The 16,760-nt window shown below is 35.8% G+C and overlaps 1 protein-coding gene across 1 annotated transcript in view; it reads left to right on the top strand.

The window, feature by feature from the left end:
• Positions 1–2,220: 2,220 nt before the first annotated feature.
• LOC128693750 (protein let-653-like) overlaps positions 2,221–16,760 on the top strand; it is a 169,081-nt gene continuing 154,541 nt past the window's right edge. The window contains exon 1 of the mRNA XM_053783601.2: positions 2,221–3,047. Coding sequence (XP_053639576.2) covers positions 3,040–3,047 — 8 coding nt within the window. The 5' untranslated portion in view covers positions 2,221–3,039. The remainder of the gene's footprint in view (positions 3,048–16,760) is intronic.

The following is a 16,760-nucleotide window of genomic DNA, read 5'->3' as shown; positions in this document are numbered from 1 at the left end:
TTATGCATCTTGGATAGGATAAGATCCAGGTGAAGTGTCTATCACACAAAGAATAGCAATGGAAGACGCTACATATTGATCAAAGGTATCCTTAGTTGCTCCTTCAGTTAACTTTGTCCATATACATGTTAAAGTAATGGTAACGTTTTAATAATAATAATAATAATAATAATAATAATAATAATAATAATAATAATAATAATAATAATAAGAAGAAGAAGAAGAAGAAGAAGAAGAAGAAGAAGAATTGTAACTCAGTGCCTGGCTTTGAGCTGTTGTTGGGAGTGAGAAGACTTACTGCATCAACAATGCAAGCTTATATTTGGGTTTAGACGGGTGCTAATAGAGCGAGTGCATCGAACAACAGAAACGTGTTGATACTGTACTACGTTCCTGACAGGGAATCCAGAAGTTCCAGCACCTAGGGAGGGAGATACTGACGAGTGTGCACTTCATGTGTGAATCTTGTGTGCACAATTATTTATATGCTTGTTAATTTGTGCTTCCGTTGTTAAAGCTCATCTTTTATGCTTGGCTGCTTCATTCGACTGACGTCTTTTTAGCTCTTTTTTTATTCATTGTATAGAATCTCCGCCGCATCATGACCTCTTCCTCTTTTCACTTTTTACTTTTAAGTTTTAAAACTGCTTCATAACGTTTTAAGGACTTGTTTAGATGTTCAGCTTCTATTTGTTTTCCATCGTCAAGGATTCTTGCATTTTTAAATCTATTTTATCCTGTTGTCTATATCTCAGAGTATACTTTATACTGTTTTCACGTCTTCTCAAGTGGTATAAGATCAAGATCATATCATTTTTCTTAACAGCTATTACCTCTCGATTTCCGTAACATATTATATTAAATTTATTCAAGCCCCAAAAGGTCATGCATATGTTTGCTAATTATCTGTGTAATTCTGGAGATAGAATAGGGATGATGTCTACCTCAAGGACTCTATTTTTTCGAAACCTAGGTCGTCTAGCGACTCCAGTTCCTGATGTTTAGCTACGTTACTTACCACTTTTCGGGACACTCACACAACTTTGTCCAGCCAGCGGTGAATTTTGCTGTGGGTATAAGGCAATGGCTACATCACCTCATGTTTTCTTAATCACATTAGATTGCCTTATCTCGACCATAGTGCCGTCACCACTAAATATATTTTATGTTGACAAAATTCCGTATCACGTACTATTCCCCTGACTATTAAACCTACAGCAGCTACCTGACATTGAAAAATCTGTAAAATCGTATTTAGCCATCTTCGGCTTTCAAGATGTTCTTGTAGCATCCTACGGTCTAATTCCATTTATATGATTCCTAGAGTTCTGGCTTCTTCCACGAATACTTATGTCTTCTTGTCTATCAGTATATTTAAGTATTTGTACAGAAAAGCAACCAATTATTAACCCCAACACCAAGAGCTCGAGGGGAGGAAACTGGAATTGATATTAATGGACCATCTCGGGTGGTAAAATTGCTTCGCCGATTAATTCGTATTTACTACGTGATCAATGAAAAATTCACATCATAAACTTTTATCAATCTGCAGTGACTGCAGTCTATAACTGTTATTGCTAAATTCCACGTTACATAAAGCAAAGTATTACCTAAATTACGACATTGTTTACAAAGTAACACAGTGCCAATTAAAAGTGATAATTTATCCCTAAGTAGTAAGATAATTTCTTAACGGCAATTGTCTTGCTGATCTGTATGAAGACAGTAATATTTTATGAGAGAAATGGATGCTTTCAATCTGATCAAAATTTTGTTTCGTAAGAATATTAAAAAAAATTGTATGGAATTCTGACTTGAGCTCAGGACGTCCCAAAATAGTTAATGCCTTTTTTTTTTTTTTTTTTTTTTTTTTTTTTTTTTTTTTTTTTTTTAGAATTTTAATTGTTTAGTTGCTTTTGGCGACCGTGGGAGGTTTCTATCATCTTTATCTACTTACAGCAGGAAGTTAAGGCTAGTAGATAAGACTGGTTTGTGAGGAAGGTTAGATAAATAGGTCGATAGAAGTAGGCACAGGAAAACCTTTTGACGTAGGTAGTTAGACAAGTAGATAGGGAGGCCTGTCTGTCTGACTACCTACCCACCTCAGAGAAGATAACTGAGGATGTGAAGAAGGCGAGGTAGATAAATAAACAGGCCAGGGCGCGTGGCCCGGCACGTCGGTATATACCTGTCGCGCGGCTGAGCGAGAGCATCACTCTGGCCTGTGGTGCCACCTTGAACACAGCACACCACCTCGCTCTCTCACCCCTCAGGCACTACGTAGGTCTGCGAGCATTTCTGAGGTGCCCACACTGAGTCTACCTGTATCAACCTCTGTCCGTGCCCACGCCTTGGCTGCGTGTATCGAGTTGCATCCACGCCAACAAGTGCCTTAATCCTCCAGGAACAAAAGCATTATCTCAGTAATACATTGAATTCTTTTTTACTTTTTTGAGCACTGAACAGTACTTGGTAGCATGCTGAACAGTAATTTATGTATTCGTTAAGTTTTACGTATCTGCTAATTTGACTTATTTTAAAATAATTTTGTCGTGCTGAAAGTAGAAAGCTGTTCAATTATAGGACCTCTGTAGGCGAATTGACACGCACTTGAACAGTGAATCCAATTTCTAGTGTTTGTGAGTGAAGTTCAGAGAGGAACTGGAGGACTTCTCTCTTTATCTTGTCAAGTGTTGGGCGTTACTAGTTAAATAACAACAGAGGTACGTTACTGCTCCAGTGTGTGATAGGTAGCAATCCCAAAATCTCAAAAAAGTAATACTGAAAAATAACTTAGATCTGTCATTCTATGTGGTGGTTAGCAGAAGAAATTATTAATACAATCACTGTTCCAGAGAGGAACTGATTTCGTTACTAATTTTGTCCTGAGACTCTCCTGTAGAAGGATCAAGATATCCATAGGATCTAAGAAAGTGCACAGAACGTGCTGAGAAAGTGTCAGAAAGTGCCGAAAGAAGACAAGTGTCTACACTGATTTGAACATAACACCCGGTGAGAGTCAGGGACCCACCCGCCAGCATGAACAGGTAAGTGACAAACAAGCGAGTTCATCCAATTCTCACCAGTGTAGAAGCCACTTCCCTCGCCACCCACACACCTACTCATCCATCCTCTCTACTGCTCATTCAGTTTTCCGTCCACTCACACACCCGCACATCCATCATCCATGCCATCCACCTACCCGTTTGTCCTACTACCCAGTTGCCCACAACACCTCACTCTCTAATCCTCCTGCCGTATACACATTCATTCCGCCTTCATCTCATCCACATATCCATTCACCTACCTAGCCATCCTCTCACCCGCTTACCCATACAACCTATTCATTCTCTCACTTACGCATCTGCCCAATATATCCATTCCTCTGAATGTTCATGCAATACATTTTATTAAGAGAATTGATGCGCCGATGGTTGAGTGAAGGTAAGACGTAAACAAAATGATTAAAGTGAATTTAGAATGATGAGTAATTTAACGGATTTTTCTGGAGTATTTACGGATTCATACCAATGAAAGAATGGTCTGCTGTGAATTCATGAAGGTCTTAAGTTAACCAGGGTTTGATGACCGGGTAACCTGTAGTATTGTTTATCGGGACTGATCTACGAGGGCTTTTCCACGACGATAATTCAATAGTCTCAACCAGAGTGCATTAAGCAAAACATTAATCCATCTACTGATTAATTATAATTGACAATTGGTTCTATCCCATTTAAGATGTATTTACATTTTTCTAGTTTAACAGGAATGGTGTAGACTTGATATATATATATATATATATATATATATATATATATATATATATATATATATATATATATATATATATATATATATATATATATGCAAAACAACCACTCTGAAAGAATAGAGAAATTCCAAGCGCTTTCGTGACTACTCACATTATCAAGGAACTATGAAAGTAAAGCATCCAAGGAAGCTATATAAGGGGTCTGGCCAGCACCTCACTATCAGATCCCACAACGGTTAAACACCTGACGCGCGCCGACCCAACTTGGATAGGTCCTTTGCACAACTCACCCACAAACTATTCTACCCAAGAAAATTTAAAAATTATTATTTGTCCAGTGTATTATTAAATTCTTCCCAAATTCTATTAATTATAAATGGATCTAATTTATATAAACCAAAGGAAATATTCATATTATTGTCAAAACTGCTTTTTATGAAACAAGATTCAATTATATTCCTGTCGACAATGGACTTGCTTGATACTACTTTCTCAACTTTTTGAAAATCAATTGGATGGTTAAAATCTCTTACATGAATAAATAGAGCATTGGAATCTTGTCCAGTTCTAATGCTATATTTATGTTGTTTTAATCTTAGTTCGAGATTTTTACCAGTTTGACCGTAATAAACTTTATCGCAAATTTTACAAGGAATCTTATAGACACATCCATCAGCATTTTGGGGGGAATTCTTTATCAAAAGTTTTTTTTACTGTATCAAGATTTTTGAATATAACTTTAATATTAAAAGTCTTAAGAAGAGAAGGCATATCAACCAAGTTTTCATGGTAAGGGAGAACCAACATATTTTTAGTTGAATAAGGCTGGTTGTCCCTTTTTGGATTGTAAAAAGTATTTCTAGCAACTTTAAAAGATTTATCAATTACATTTCTTGGGTATTTTAAATCATTACCTATTTCATAAATTTTGGATATTTCCTCATCTATGAACTCAGGACTACAAATTCGTAAAGCTCTCAAAAACATTGATGAGAAAACAGACAGTTTGACTCTATCTTGAAGCGAGGAATAATAGTGGACATAGGAACAGTTATTTGTAGGTTTTCTGTAAATTTTAAATTTGAATTCATTATTACCCTTAATAATTAAAACATCTAGAAAAGGCAATGAGTTATTTTCTTCAAACTCAACAGTAAAGTTTATAGAATGGGCTAAGCTATTTAATTTTCCAAGGAAATGGTGTATATCTACATTTTTGGGCATAAGACACAAAATATCATCAACATATCTGAACCATTTAGCTCTATTAGGGAGGATTGTGTTAAGCAACCTCGTTTCAAAAAATCCATGTATAGGTTACTAAGAACAGGTGAAAGAGGATTTCCCATTGCCATACCAAACTTCTGAGTGTAAAACTTATCATTAAATACAAATTTTGCATCAACAATGCAAAGTTTAATAAGTTTAATGGTAGTAGGAACTGGCAATGGTAAATCATAGTTAACGAGTTCTTCAGATAAGAAACTTAATAAATCATCAACAGGAACTTTCGTAAACAAGGAAGTAACATCAAAACTAACCATGTTAAAATCATTTAAGTCAGTCAAGGAGCTTAATTTATCAACCAAGTCTAAGTTGTTTTTAACATTAAAGTTAGAAATTTTGCCAACAATAGGGCTCAAAATATCAACAAGCCATTTGGATAATTTATATGAAACTGACCCTATGGAGCTAATAATTGGTCTGACTGGATTCCCTGGTTTGTGTGTTTTTATTAGTCCATACATGTAAGGTAAAGATGGATTAGTGGAAGTAAATTGTTTGACTAATTCATCTTTGCCTTTCAGTAGAAGTTTTATTGTTTTATTGAAATTGCTGTTAACGGTTTCTAGGGAATTTTTCCTAATGAATTCAATGAATTCAAATTTAAAATTTACAGAAAACCTACAAATAACTGTTCCTACGTCCACTATTATTCCTCGCATCAAGATAGAGTCAAACTGTCTGTTTTCTCATCAATGTTTTTGAGAGCTTTACGAATTTGTAGTCCTGAGTTCATAAATGAGGAAATATCCAAAATTTATGAAATAGGTAATGATTTAAAATACCCAAGAAATGTAATTGATAAATCTTTTAAAGTTGCTAGAAATACTTTTTACAATCCAAAAAGGGACAACAAGCCTTATTCAACTAAAAATATGTTGGTTCTCCCTTACCATGAAAACTTGGTTGATATGCCTTCTCTTCTTAAGACTTTTAATATTAAAGTTATATTCAAAAATCTTGATACAGTAAAAAAAACTTTTGATAAAGAATTCCCCCCAAAATGCTGATGGATGTGTCTATAAGATTCCTTGTAAAATTTGAGATAAAGTTTATTACGGTCAAACTGGTAAAAATCTCGAACTAAGATTAAAACAACATAAATATAGCATTAGAACTTGACAAGATTCCAATGCTCTATTTATTCATGTAAGAGATTTTAACCATCCAATTGATTTTCAAAAAGTTGAGAAAGTAGTATCAAGCAAGTCCATGGTCGACAGGAATATAATTGAATCTTGTTTCATAAAAAGCAGTTTTGACAATAATATGAATATTTCCTTTGGTTTATATAAATTAGATCCATTTATAATTAATAGAATTTGGGAAGAATTTAATAATACACTGGACAAATAATAATTTTTAAATTTTCTTGGGTAGAATAGTTTGTGGGTGAGTTGTGCAAAGGACCTATCCAAGTTGGGTCGGCGCGCGTCAGGTGTTTAACCGTTGTGGGATCTGATAGTGAGGTGCTGGCCAGACCCCTTATATAGCTTCCTTGGATGCTTTACTTTCATAGTTCCTTGATAATGTGAGTAGTCACGAAAGCGCTTGGAATTTCTCTATTCTTTCAGAGTGGTTGATTTGCATATTCTGAAATCACCTGTTTACTGTGATCTTATTGCATATATATATATATATATATATATATATATATATATATATATATATATATATATATATATATATATATATATATATATATATATATATATGTAGGAACTGAATGGGAAGAAATTATTTTGATTATTTTGGTTTATGCCTTTTCACACCGCAGCTGCAGTGTTTCTTTAGGAGTAAAGCAATTTGAAAAAATGGAATGCAGAAGAGCCCAAACAGATTTCTCCAAGGACTCCTTGCAGCAAGAAGAGATGGAAACCAGCAGCCAGAGTACCCAGCCACGCCATGACGTCAAGTGTCAAAATGCTTGTTGCTCTTTTATTCAAAAAGGAAAGACATTCGGCGACCCTGTGATGATTACTGACATGTTATGTGGATCATTTAATACCGTTAATTACCATGGACTTATCTTTCGCTTTCATCTTTACTTAAGATACTTTCCTTGACATCAGGCACTTGAGGTCGCGGCATGGCTGAGTCCTCGGGCTGGAGGTGAAAAGCATGGTGCCTTTATTCTAAAGGTGTGAGGATATAGCTGTTCAGAGGGTCATCTGATCTGTGATGTCAGTACGCTTCTGGAATGTCAGTGATTGAATGGATGACGGTGATGGTGTTTCTTCTTCTTCGGGCCAACCCATCTCGGCTGGCGACGACCAGTGTGTTATAAAAAAGAAGAGATGTGAGACACAGGTGGTGACCGGATGAAATTCTTTCACACCTCTCTTTTTGTGCCTATTTATTCCCTCATTTTGACCCTTGTAAGTTAGAAGTTATCAAGGCCCTAGGACCGAAAGGTTATATAAGAAATATGAGCTAGTGTTGCTCCCGTGTCTTTGTTCTCCCATACCTGTTGTCATCTTTTTGCTTTTCTAAACAATTTCAAATTATATTGAAAACCGAGACTTCATGGTTAATAAAACTCTGAAATTTTCCCTATGTGACCCTAATACAAGCTCAATGAAGCGATTAGTGTATCGAATGAGCTCACTTTTATCGCTGTAAACCGCGTATTAACTTTTGTAAAAAAAAAAAAAGTATAGAATAATTGAATTATTATCTAGATGTGCAATCAGCATATAGTGATTTGCGAGATAACGTTGGTGTTTGGGTTAGAAAGGTGTGTGTGTGTGTGTGTGTGTGTGTGTGTGTGTGTGTGTGTGTGTGTGTGTGTGTGTGTGTGTGTGTGTGTGTGTGTGTGTGTGTGTGTGTGTGTGTGTGTGTGTGTGCATATTAAAATGTGTGCACGTGTTAAAATTCATGTGTATGTGATAATATGTGATAGTGTTCATATGTGTGTGCATGTGCGTGTTCATAAGTAAGTGTGCATGTCCACATGTGCACTCGTGTTTTTGTATGGCTTATCATACGAGCTTTCTGATACTTGTAACTAAAGAAGTACATTTAATTTTCCGACGACAGCCTGTTGAGAGTAATATATCATACCTGCTGTAAACTCTTGTACTTACGAAGTCTTCGCCTACTTCTTTCCTTCTCTCAGGCTTCAAATTCAATTCCTCAAACTATAGAACGATATAGCAAATTTATCAGTCACTCTTGTGTCCTCATGTTTATAAATGTTTATTTTCACGATTTTCCTTAATTTATTTAATTAACATCATCCGGAATTCATTAGGAATACATGTGTATCTCTCATTCCGCTTCTCATTCTCATTTCCGTTACACCAAAGGATGTCACTCATAATAAATTGCTCGTAGTTGCTTTCCTCATCCTCATAAATCTAGTAAACAATTATCCTTACATAAAATAAAAGAGGAAAAATTATGCACTGCAATAAAGAATGAGAAAGCATGAGCACTGCTCAGCACACTATTATTAGAAAAATCACGAAAAAGCAATTCTTCTTTTATCCGGTTACTGTCAAGGCGTCTGACGCTGACGCTCTAAAACACTCACACTGATAATCAAATTACCTCCGACCTTTTCGTGGCAAGAAAGCTAGAAGAGAGGCTGCTAATGAGACGTGTCCATCACCGTGCTTCTAAAATTCTGACATCCGTCTCTAGATCAGAGGAGCTAAACAACAGGGTAAAGAATAACACCAGTATAATACATTCCTAAATTAGTATGCACCCAATTCCTCTCATATTGATTTGGCCTCCTAGTGTTTGAAACTCGTGCTAAGGATTGCTTTTGAGTTTGAGATATATTTTTAATGAATATGTAATACGACTTTTGCTATACTTGTATTTTCAAAGATCCGAAGTTCCCAAGTTTTCAGGAATATATCGTCCTTAAATCACATATCGATCTGAAAAGAAATTTCTCTTTTGAATTTAATAATGACAATAGAGCGAGTGTAAATTACAACATCAGCAGCCACCGACTCAAATTTCATGGATCTTGTAGTAACAAATCGCATTTCGGACAGACTTGTACTCCAATAATGAGTGCAGATACACAAAATTTATATAAAAGTTCCGGATAACCGGATAACTCTTACACCAGACCTCTCCATTGGAATTACCTGCCAAACGAAGAGTCATCCAGGCGGACTCCAGCGCCGTTACTTGTTTTGTCTAGAATTAAGAAAGATGTGAAACCGCTATAAATTTGCATACTCTCCAATTTAGGCCAAGTAGTTTGCTCGAGAGCAAATAAAACCCTAAACAATAGAATTGTCGATGTATTTCAAGATTATCCGATAAGAAAATTAAACTAGTTATTATACTAGCTTTCTGTGGTGTTGATATGTAAAATATTTGGACAAAAATGATCAGGAGAAAATTCTCTCTAGTCTACCTTTAGTTTCTCTGGCTAATTCGATTAGCAGAAAATAAGCGAGCATTTACCATTACTAGTACTCTAACTACTTCTGATATTACTGACTCTACTATTTCTACTACTACTGCTACTACTACTACTACTACTACTACTACTACTACTACTACTACTACTACTAATAATAATAATAATAATAATAATAATAATAATAATAATAATAATAGTAATAATAATAATAATACAACTAACATTACTACTACTAATACTACTATTAATAATAATAATAATAATAATAATAATAATAATAATAATAATAATAATAATAATAATAATAATTCTATTACGACCAGTACTACTACTACTACGACTACGGTTACTACTAAAACTCTTACTACTACTAGTAAGGACTATACGATTAGTAGTACTATGATTACTGATACTACTAGTGGAACAGTTACTACTACTACCAGTAGGACTATTACTACTACTACTACTTCAATTACTAATATAGCTATTATTACTACTACAACTAATACTACTACTACTACTACAAATGCTACTACTATTACAAATGCTACTACTACTACTATTACAAATACTACTACTACTATTACTACTACAAAGAAAAGTATTACTTTTAATTCTGTAGCAAAATTTAATGCTGCATGAAATATAATTTCTGAATGACATGAGATAACTAGCAAAATTATGAGTAATCATCATAAGATATATTATGACATTTATGTTTTTTTAAATTTCAGGCTTCATAGACGAACTGTACTGTACATCATAAACAAAGCAACCACTCTGGGCTAAGTAGCCTCTTGTACTATTTTCATTATTCTTTGTGCTGATATGTCATTTTCATATTTTCTCATACATATACATACAGAACATATAAGCATAAATACTGTGAATACACACACACACACACACACACACACACACACACACACACACACACACACACACACACACACACACACACACACACACGTGTGGGAAGAGTTTATATAATGACATGGTATATAGAAAGGTTGTACAATAGGAGAACGGGAAGGAGAGGGAACTTATAGATTCCCACGAGGCTTTGATACTGAATGTACTGGTTTCCCACGAGTCACTGGCGCGATTTGTAAATTAAGTAGTTGACTTATTATTTATACGGACACGGCGGATCTCGTTTTTCTGGTGTTAAATTATTAATAATCAAACAGAAAAGATGAGTAAGGAAAAGTTAGAACATAAAGAGGAAGAGAGAGAGAGAGAGAGAGAGAGAGAGAGAGAGAGAGAGAGAGAGAGAGAGAGAGAGAGAGAGAGAGAGAGAGAGAGAGAGAGAGAGAGAGAGAGAGAGAGAGAGAAAATGATAAAGACAGATAACCAGACAGACAAGGGCACACAAACTTGAAAACACAGAGGCAGCGAGAGACACTCAGCCAAGCGTTTCGAAGCCCCTCGGCGTATCGCACGACCTTGTGTTGGTGAGGTAGAACTTGACGAGTTACGCGGAGGTCCCGCTATGTAAGCAGTAACTGAGGGGGAGCAGGTGTGGTAACGGATTACAGTAGCTGTAGGGGGGAGGGGGTGAAGCGTTGGAAGGAGTTAGCGTAGGTGTGAGGGAAGTGTTACAATGGGTTAGAGTACGTGTGGAGAAAGTGTTACGAGTTCCATAAGAGCTTAGAGAGATATACCGTAGGAAAGAGTGTATGGAGAATTTAGGATTTCCCGGGGGCTATTTAACTAAGATGGGTTATTAACATACGATAAACCATACCACGGACGGAGATAGAACCCTCGATCAGAGAGTCTCAAAACTCCAGACCGTCGCGTAAGCCACTGGGCCAGCTAGCCACTATAAGATTCATCCAACTAGGGATATTTCTACACCATAGGAAGCGTCATTACGATTCCGTGAGTCAACATACGATAATCCAGTAAAGTCAAGCAGAATGGATTAATTTCATCGGGGTCCATTTCAATAGTTTCTAGGTACCAATTTACTGCTAGATAATGATGGAAAAAAGATGTAAGATTCAAAGAAGAAGCCAGCAAATATTGCAAAAGGAGTTTAAAGCTCTAAGAGATTTTAGGGAGAGTTGGTGGAATGAATTAAGCGATTAAAAAGACTAAAGGTTGTTTGAGAAGTGTGGTAGAGGTATGTGCATGAAAAACATACACTGTTTAAAGATGGTCCAGGAAAGAAGAAAATAAAAGTTAGCGTAAAGTTCGAAAATGGGGTTGAAGGATAAATACCGATGACTAAGGTCTTCAAGATTACGGAATAAGTTACAGAGAGCAAATAATGTGAGGGCGCAAGAACATTTTAGAGACTGTAAAATGAAGTTGAATTTAAAAAAAAAAAGAGGAGGGAGAGAGGAAGAGTGGGCAACGTTAGAGACAGCTAGAAGGGATTAACGGGTGCAGTTAGTTTTTAGAGATCCAGGTATATGCTAGAAGGTGCAAATACTGTAGCTGTAGAAGGAGATAAGAAATAGTCAAATAAGAAAAGCAAAGATAAATAGCAATGCTCGCCAGTAAACTAATACGACTTACGTAAATTGACGAACGGGAAATTCCACACACACACACACACACACACACACACACACACACACACACACACACACACACACACACATACATACACACACACATACATATATATATATATATATATATATATATATATATATATATATATATATATATATATATATATATATATACTAATCTCAGGTCGAAGGAGATTCGAACCTACGCACCTTGGAACAAGGTATGCAGTGCTCTACCACCGAACTACACTGGCCCAATACATTGGCGGCCAGCTAACGCTTGACGTTTTGGTCCAAGGCAACCAGCTTTCAGGCAGGTGGATTTCAGCTTTTCATCTCATCCCCTGCATGCATCGACCGACGAAATATTTTTACAATGTATAGAATTCGCAGAGCCCCGAGGTATTGAACCAGTGTGGTACGGTGGTAGAGCACTACATACCATTTTCCAAGGTGCGTAAGATCAAGACTCCTTCGACCTGAGATTAGTGTTTGCGAATATTTCGCCTATTCTGCGAATTCTAAACGTTGAAAAGCTTAAGTTAGCAATGGTTTACTTTCAGAAATAACAATGTTTCGAGTAATACTGGAATCTAAAGTAAATTAATACTAAGACTGGAACATAGAAAGAGAACAACGGAATTGAGATGCAGTTGGGGACCAGAAACGTGAATGGCTATGATGATTAAGGTGATGGAAACCCTTGTGTCAGTGTATCAAAAGACATGATATATATATATATATATATATATATATATATATATATATATATATATATATATATATATATATATATATATATATATATATATGTATATATATATATATATATATATATATATATATATATATATATATATATATATATATATATATATATACATATATATATATATATATATATATATATATATATATATATATATATATATATATATATATATATATATATATAGAGAGAGAGAGAGAGAGAGAGAGAGAGAGAGAGAGAGATGAGAAAGGGATGAGCCTGCAAGACCGAATCTAGTCATTACTAAAAGTGTATATGAAACATGTAAAATGAAATATGGGAGGGACTACTGGGTGCTAGCAACCTTTCAATACTAATTTTCGAATATTTATTGTTTAAGTAAACATTGAAGAATATCAGGTGAGATGAAAGAAACCATATTCTAGAAAAGGATGCCTTTGAAAGGATGAAAGAATTCCTGAATGCAGTGAAATAAGAATGGCATCTGGGATGAAATTCAGCTAACGAGATTATGACGTACCTAGCCAGAATGTGCCGAATTGCAAAAGAGAACTACATACCTAGAAAAAAATTATGAAACAAAAAGTGGTCTTTTGGTTTAGGTTATGTAAGGTTTATCAGGAGACAGGACAAGTGTTTCTTAACGAAGGTCTTAGTCATGATGACCCGCAGCTGGAGCTTTTGGTCATTTGACCGTGGGCTTCCGCTGGCTTACCTGTCCAGCCCTTTAAAAAATATGGTTGAGTATAACCATTGATATTCGATTTTATTTTTGTTTTTTTTGGTTCATACAGAGAATGAAAAACAAATAAAAAGTGAAAGTGAATGGAAAATCTACAGAAAGCGAAGGACAAAAGAAATCTGAAAAGACAGCGAAAGAGCCTGAAACGAATATGTTAAACTGAGCGACAAATATGAATGAAATAAGGGTATAAACTAAGTATGAACCAAAATTACTTCACAATCACATTAGAAAAACGATGACGGTTAAAGACCAGGTAATAAGAAAGAGAAAGAGTACACTAACAGGTACTGGACACCATACACGCACAATAGGAAAAGAGATGAAAAACATTTTGAATAAGGTAGATATATCAAAGTTAATGAGACCCAAAAAATTTTTACCACGGATTATTCGAGAGGGAGCAGAAATATTTTCTGAACCACTAGCTAAAAAATACAACAATACAACGGATTCGAAATATTTACCAGAGAGCTGGAAGACAGTGAATATACTCCCAATATTAAAGACAGGAGACAGAAATAATTAAACAGCAGACGACTATCACTAACATTCATACTAAATTAATCAGTTGGAAAGTGACAGAGCACTGGAGAGAAGTTATTTTCATAAACAACCAGCACAGGTTCAAAGATTGCAAATTTTATCTCTCAATCCTATGACAATATAACTGAAGTGAAAAAGAAGAGAGGGAGGTGAAAGATGGGTGGAATGCATGTACTTGGACAGTCTGAAGGGATTTTTACACCATCTTACACTAGACTTGGAAAAAAAATGATGAGCAGTTAGGACCCAGAGGAAATGTGACATAGTGGGTCAAGGTTTTTTTTTAGGGGAAAGAAGGCAATGAGCTGCAAGAACTGTGGTTCCGCAAGGATCGTAATAGAACCAATAATGATTCAGGTATATGTGAATGACTTACTAGAAGAGATACAGTTTGATTTACACCTGCATTCAATCAGTTAGAATTAACGAGAAGGTATATATATATATATATATATATATATATATATATATATATATATATATATATATATATATTCCATGCGCTTTCGTGATAATGTGAGTAGTCACGAAAGCGCTTGGAATTTCTCTATTCTTTCACAGTGGTTGTTTTGTGTATATATATATATATATATATATATATATATATATATATATATATATATATATATATATATATATATATATATATATATATATATATATATATATATATATATATATATATTTATATATATATATATGTATATATATATATATATATATATATATATATATATATATATATTGCCCCTACAAATAGCGTCTTGTTTGGAGCACCTCTGGGAAGCGATGCCATTAACACAATCCTCAGGAAGAAATTAGAAGAATTGAGGAGAATGGAACAACGAATAGGCAATCTGGACACCCACGATGCCTTGTACCTTCTCAGAAAGTGCTTGAGTCTGCCCAGGTTGACATATTTCCTAAGATGTGTACCTTCATATGATAACCCTATACTGCACGAATATGACAGTATCCTGAGGCAGATTTTTACGAAAGTACTTAACCTGACTCTAGAAGATGGGCAGTGGAATCACGCTACACCTTCCAGTCAGACTATTAGGCATTGGTGTCCGCAAGTTATCACAGATTGCACGACCTCCTTTTCTGTCCTCATGCATTGCATCCAGAGGACTTGTAGCAACAATTCTCCCTGAACATCTTAGGGGTAAGATTGGAGTCCAGGACCAAAAGTTCATTGACGGATACATGATCTGGGATAATCTAACGGGCTCTGAATCCAGACCAGCTCTTACAACAACTACGTACAGTCGCACTGGGATGGCCCGATAGTGGAGAAAATACCCTCAACAGTTCTTCAGAGTGTGTCAGGGAAGGATAGAGCCCGCCTCCTGGCAGTGTCAGCTCCTCATGCAGGGGACTTTCTGTTAGCTGTTCCCAACTCCAGCCTTGGCACACGGCTGGAGCAGCAGATCGATTCGGGTACATGGTCTTGTGTGCCGTAAATCCGAGGGAAAGATTACAAGACATGAGGAGGTTAATAACATTATCAAGAGGAGCCTCAAAACAGCCGAATGCCCAGCAGTAAGGGAGCCACCCCAACTATGCAGATCTGATGGCAGCCAGAAGCTTCCAGATGGTATCACACTTCAAGCCTGGACAGACGGTAAGCAGGTGGTGTGGGACTACACATGTGCATCTAGCTTGGCTGATACCTATCTCAAATACACCAGGGAGGAAGGAGGGGCAGCCACCAGCTTCATGGAGTCTCAAAAGTCTAGAAAATATGGAGAACTTTCCCATCATTATATGTTTGTTCCCATAGGCTCAGAGACCCTTGGCTAATGGGGAAAGAGTGCTAAGGAGGAGAGGAGCTAAGCAAGACTCATCAGGGTAACTAGGAATCCCAGGGCAGCTAGTTTTCTGTTCCAGCGACTCACCGCTGCTGTTCAGAGGGGTAATGCCTGCTGTATTTTGGGCACGCTCCCCAGTTCTGAAGAGCTGGATGAGATTTTCGCATTATAATTGGTGACAAACACGTGACAATGTGTACTAGACATGTATCTCTCACATCTCATGTACTGTATATATATATATATATATATATATATATATATATATATATATATATATATATATATATATATATGTACGTATGTATGTATGCATGTATGTGTGTATGTATGTATATATGTATGTATGTGTGTGTGTGTGTGTGTGTGTGTGTGTGTGTGTGTGTGTGTGTGTGTATTCACAGTATTAAAACGAAGGTAATTATAATATGTTTAAGGAGCAAAGGCACATAGAGGTAATGATTCCTTAATTCAACATATCTTTCCAGTTTAACACTCTCACTTCTCACGGCACTTAGCAATTAATTGTTTTTCATATAATACACAAAGGAGGGTGGTTGTTGGGGGAGGAGGGAGTGGCGAAGGGAATTTCACCAGCCCTTGTTTCTCATACTTTCTTTGTGTGTTGCCAGTTTCCCATGACGTGGAAGGTGGCATCGAAAGACTGGGAAGAGTACACGGAAATGTCAAGTACACAAATATCTGGAAACCACTCAGTACTTTTGTGCAGAACGATTTCCTTGCTAACATGTGAATGATTTTGCAAATATATGAACGATTCTGTTGATATATAAACGATTTTGCAAATATTTGAACTGTTTTGCAAATATTTGAACAATTTTGCTAATACATAAACGATTTTGATAATATATGAACAGTTTTGATAGTATATGAACCTGTGTGATAATATATGAACGGTTTTCATAATATATAAAC

The sequence above is a fragment of the Cherax quadricarinatus genome, chromosome 34 (assembly GCF_038502225.1).
Source record: "Cherax quadricarinatus isolate ZL_2023a chromosome 34, ASM3850222v1, whole genome shotgun sequence".
Classification (NCBI taxonomy): domain Eukaryota; kingdom Metazoa; phylum Arthropoda; class Malacostraca; order Decapoda; family Parastacidae; genus Cherax; species Cherax quadricarinatus.
This window is presented reverse-complemented; position numbering and strand designations above follow the sequence as displayed.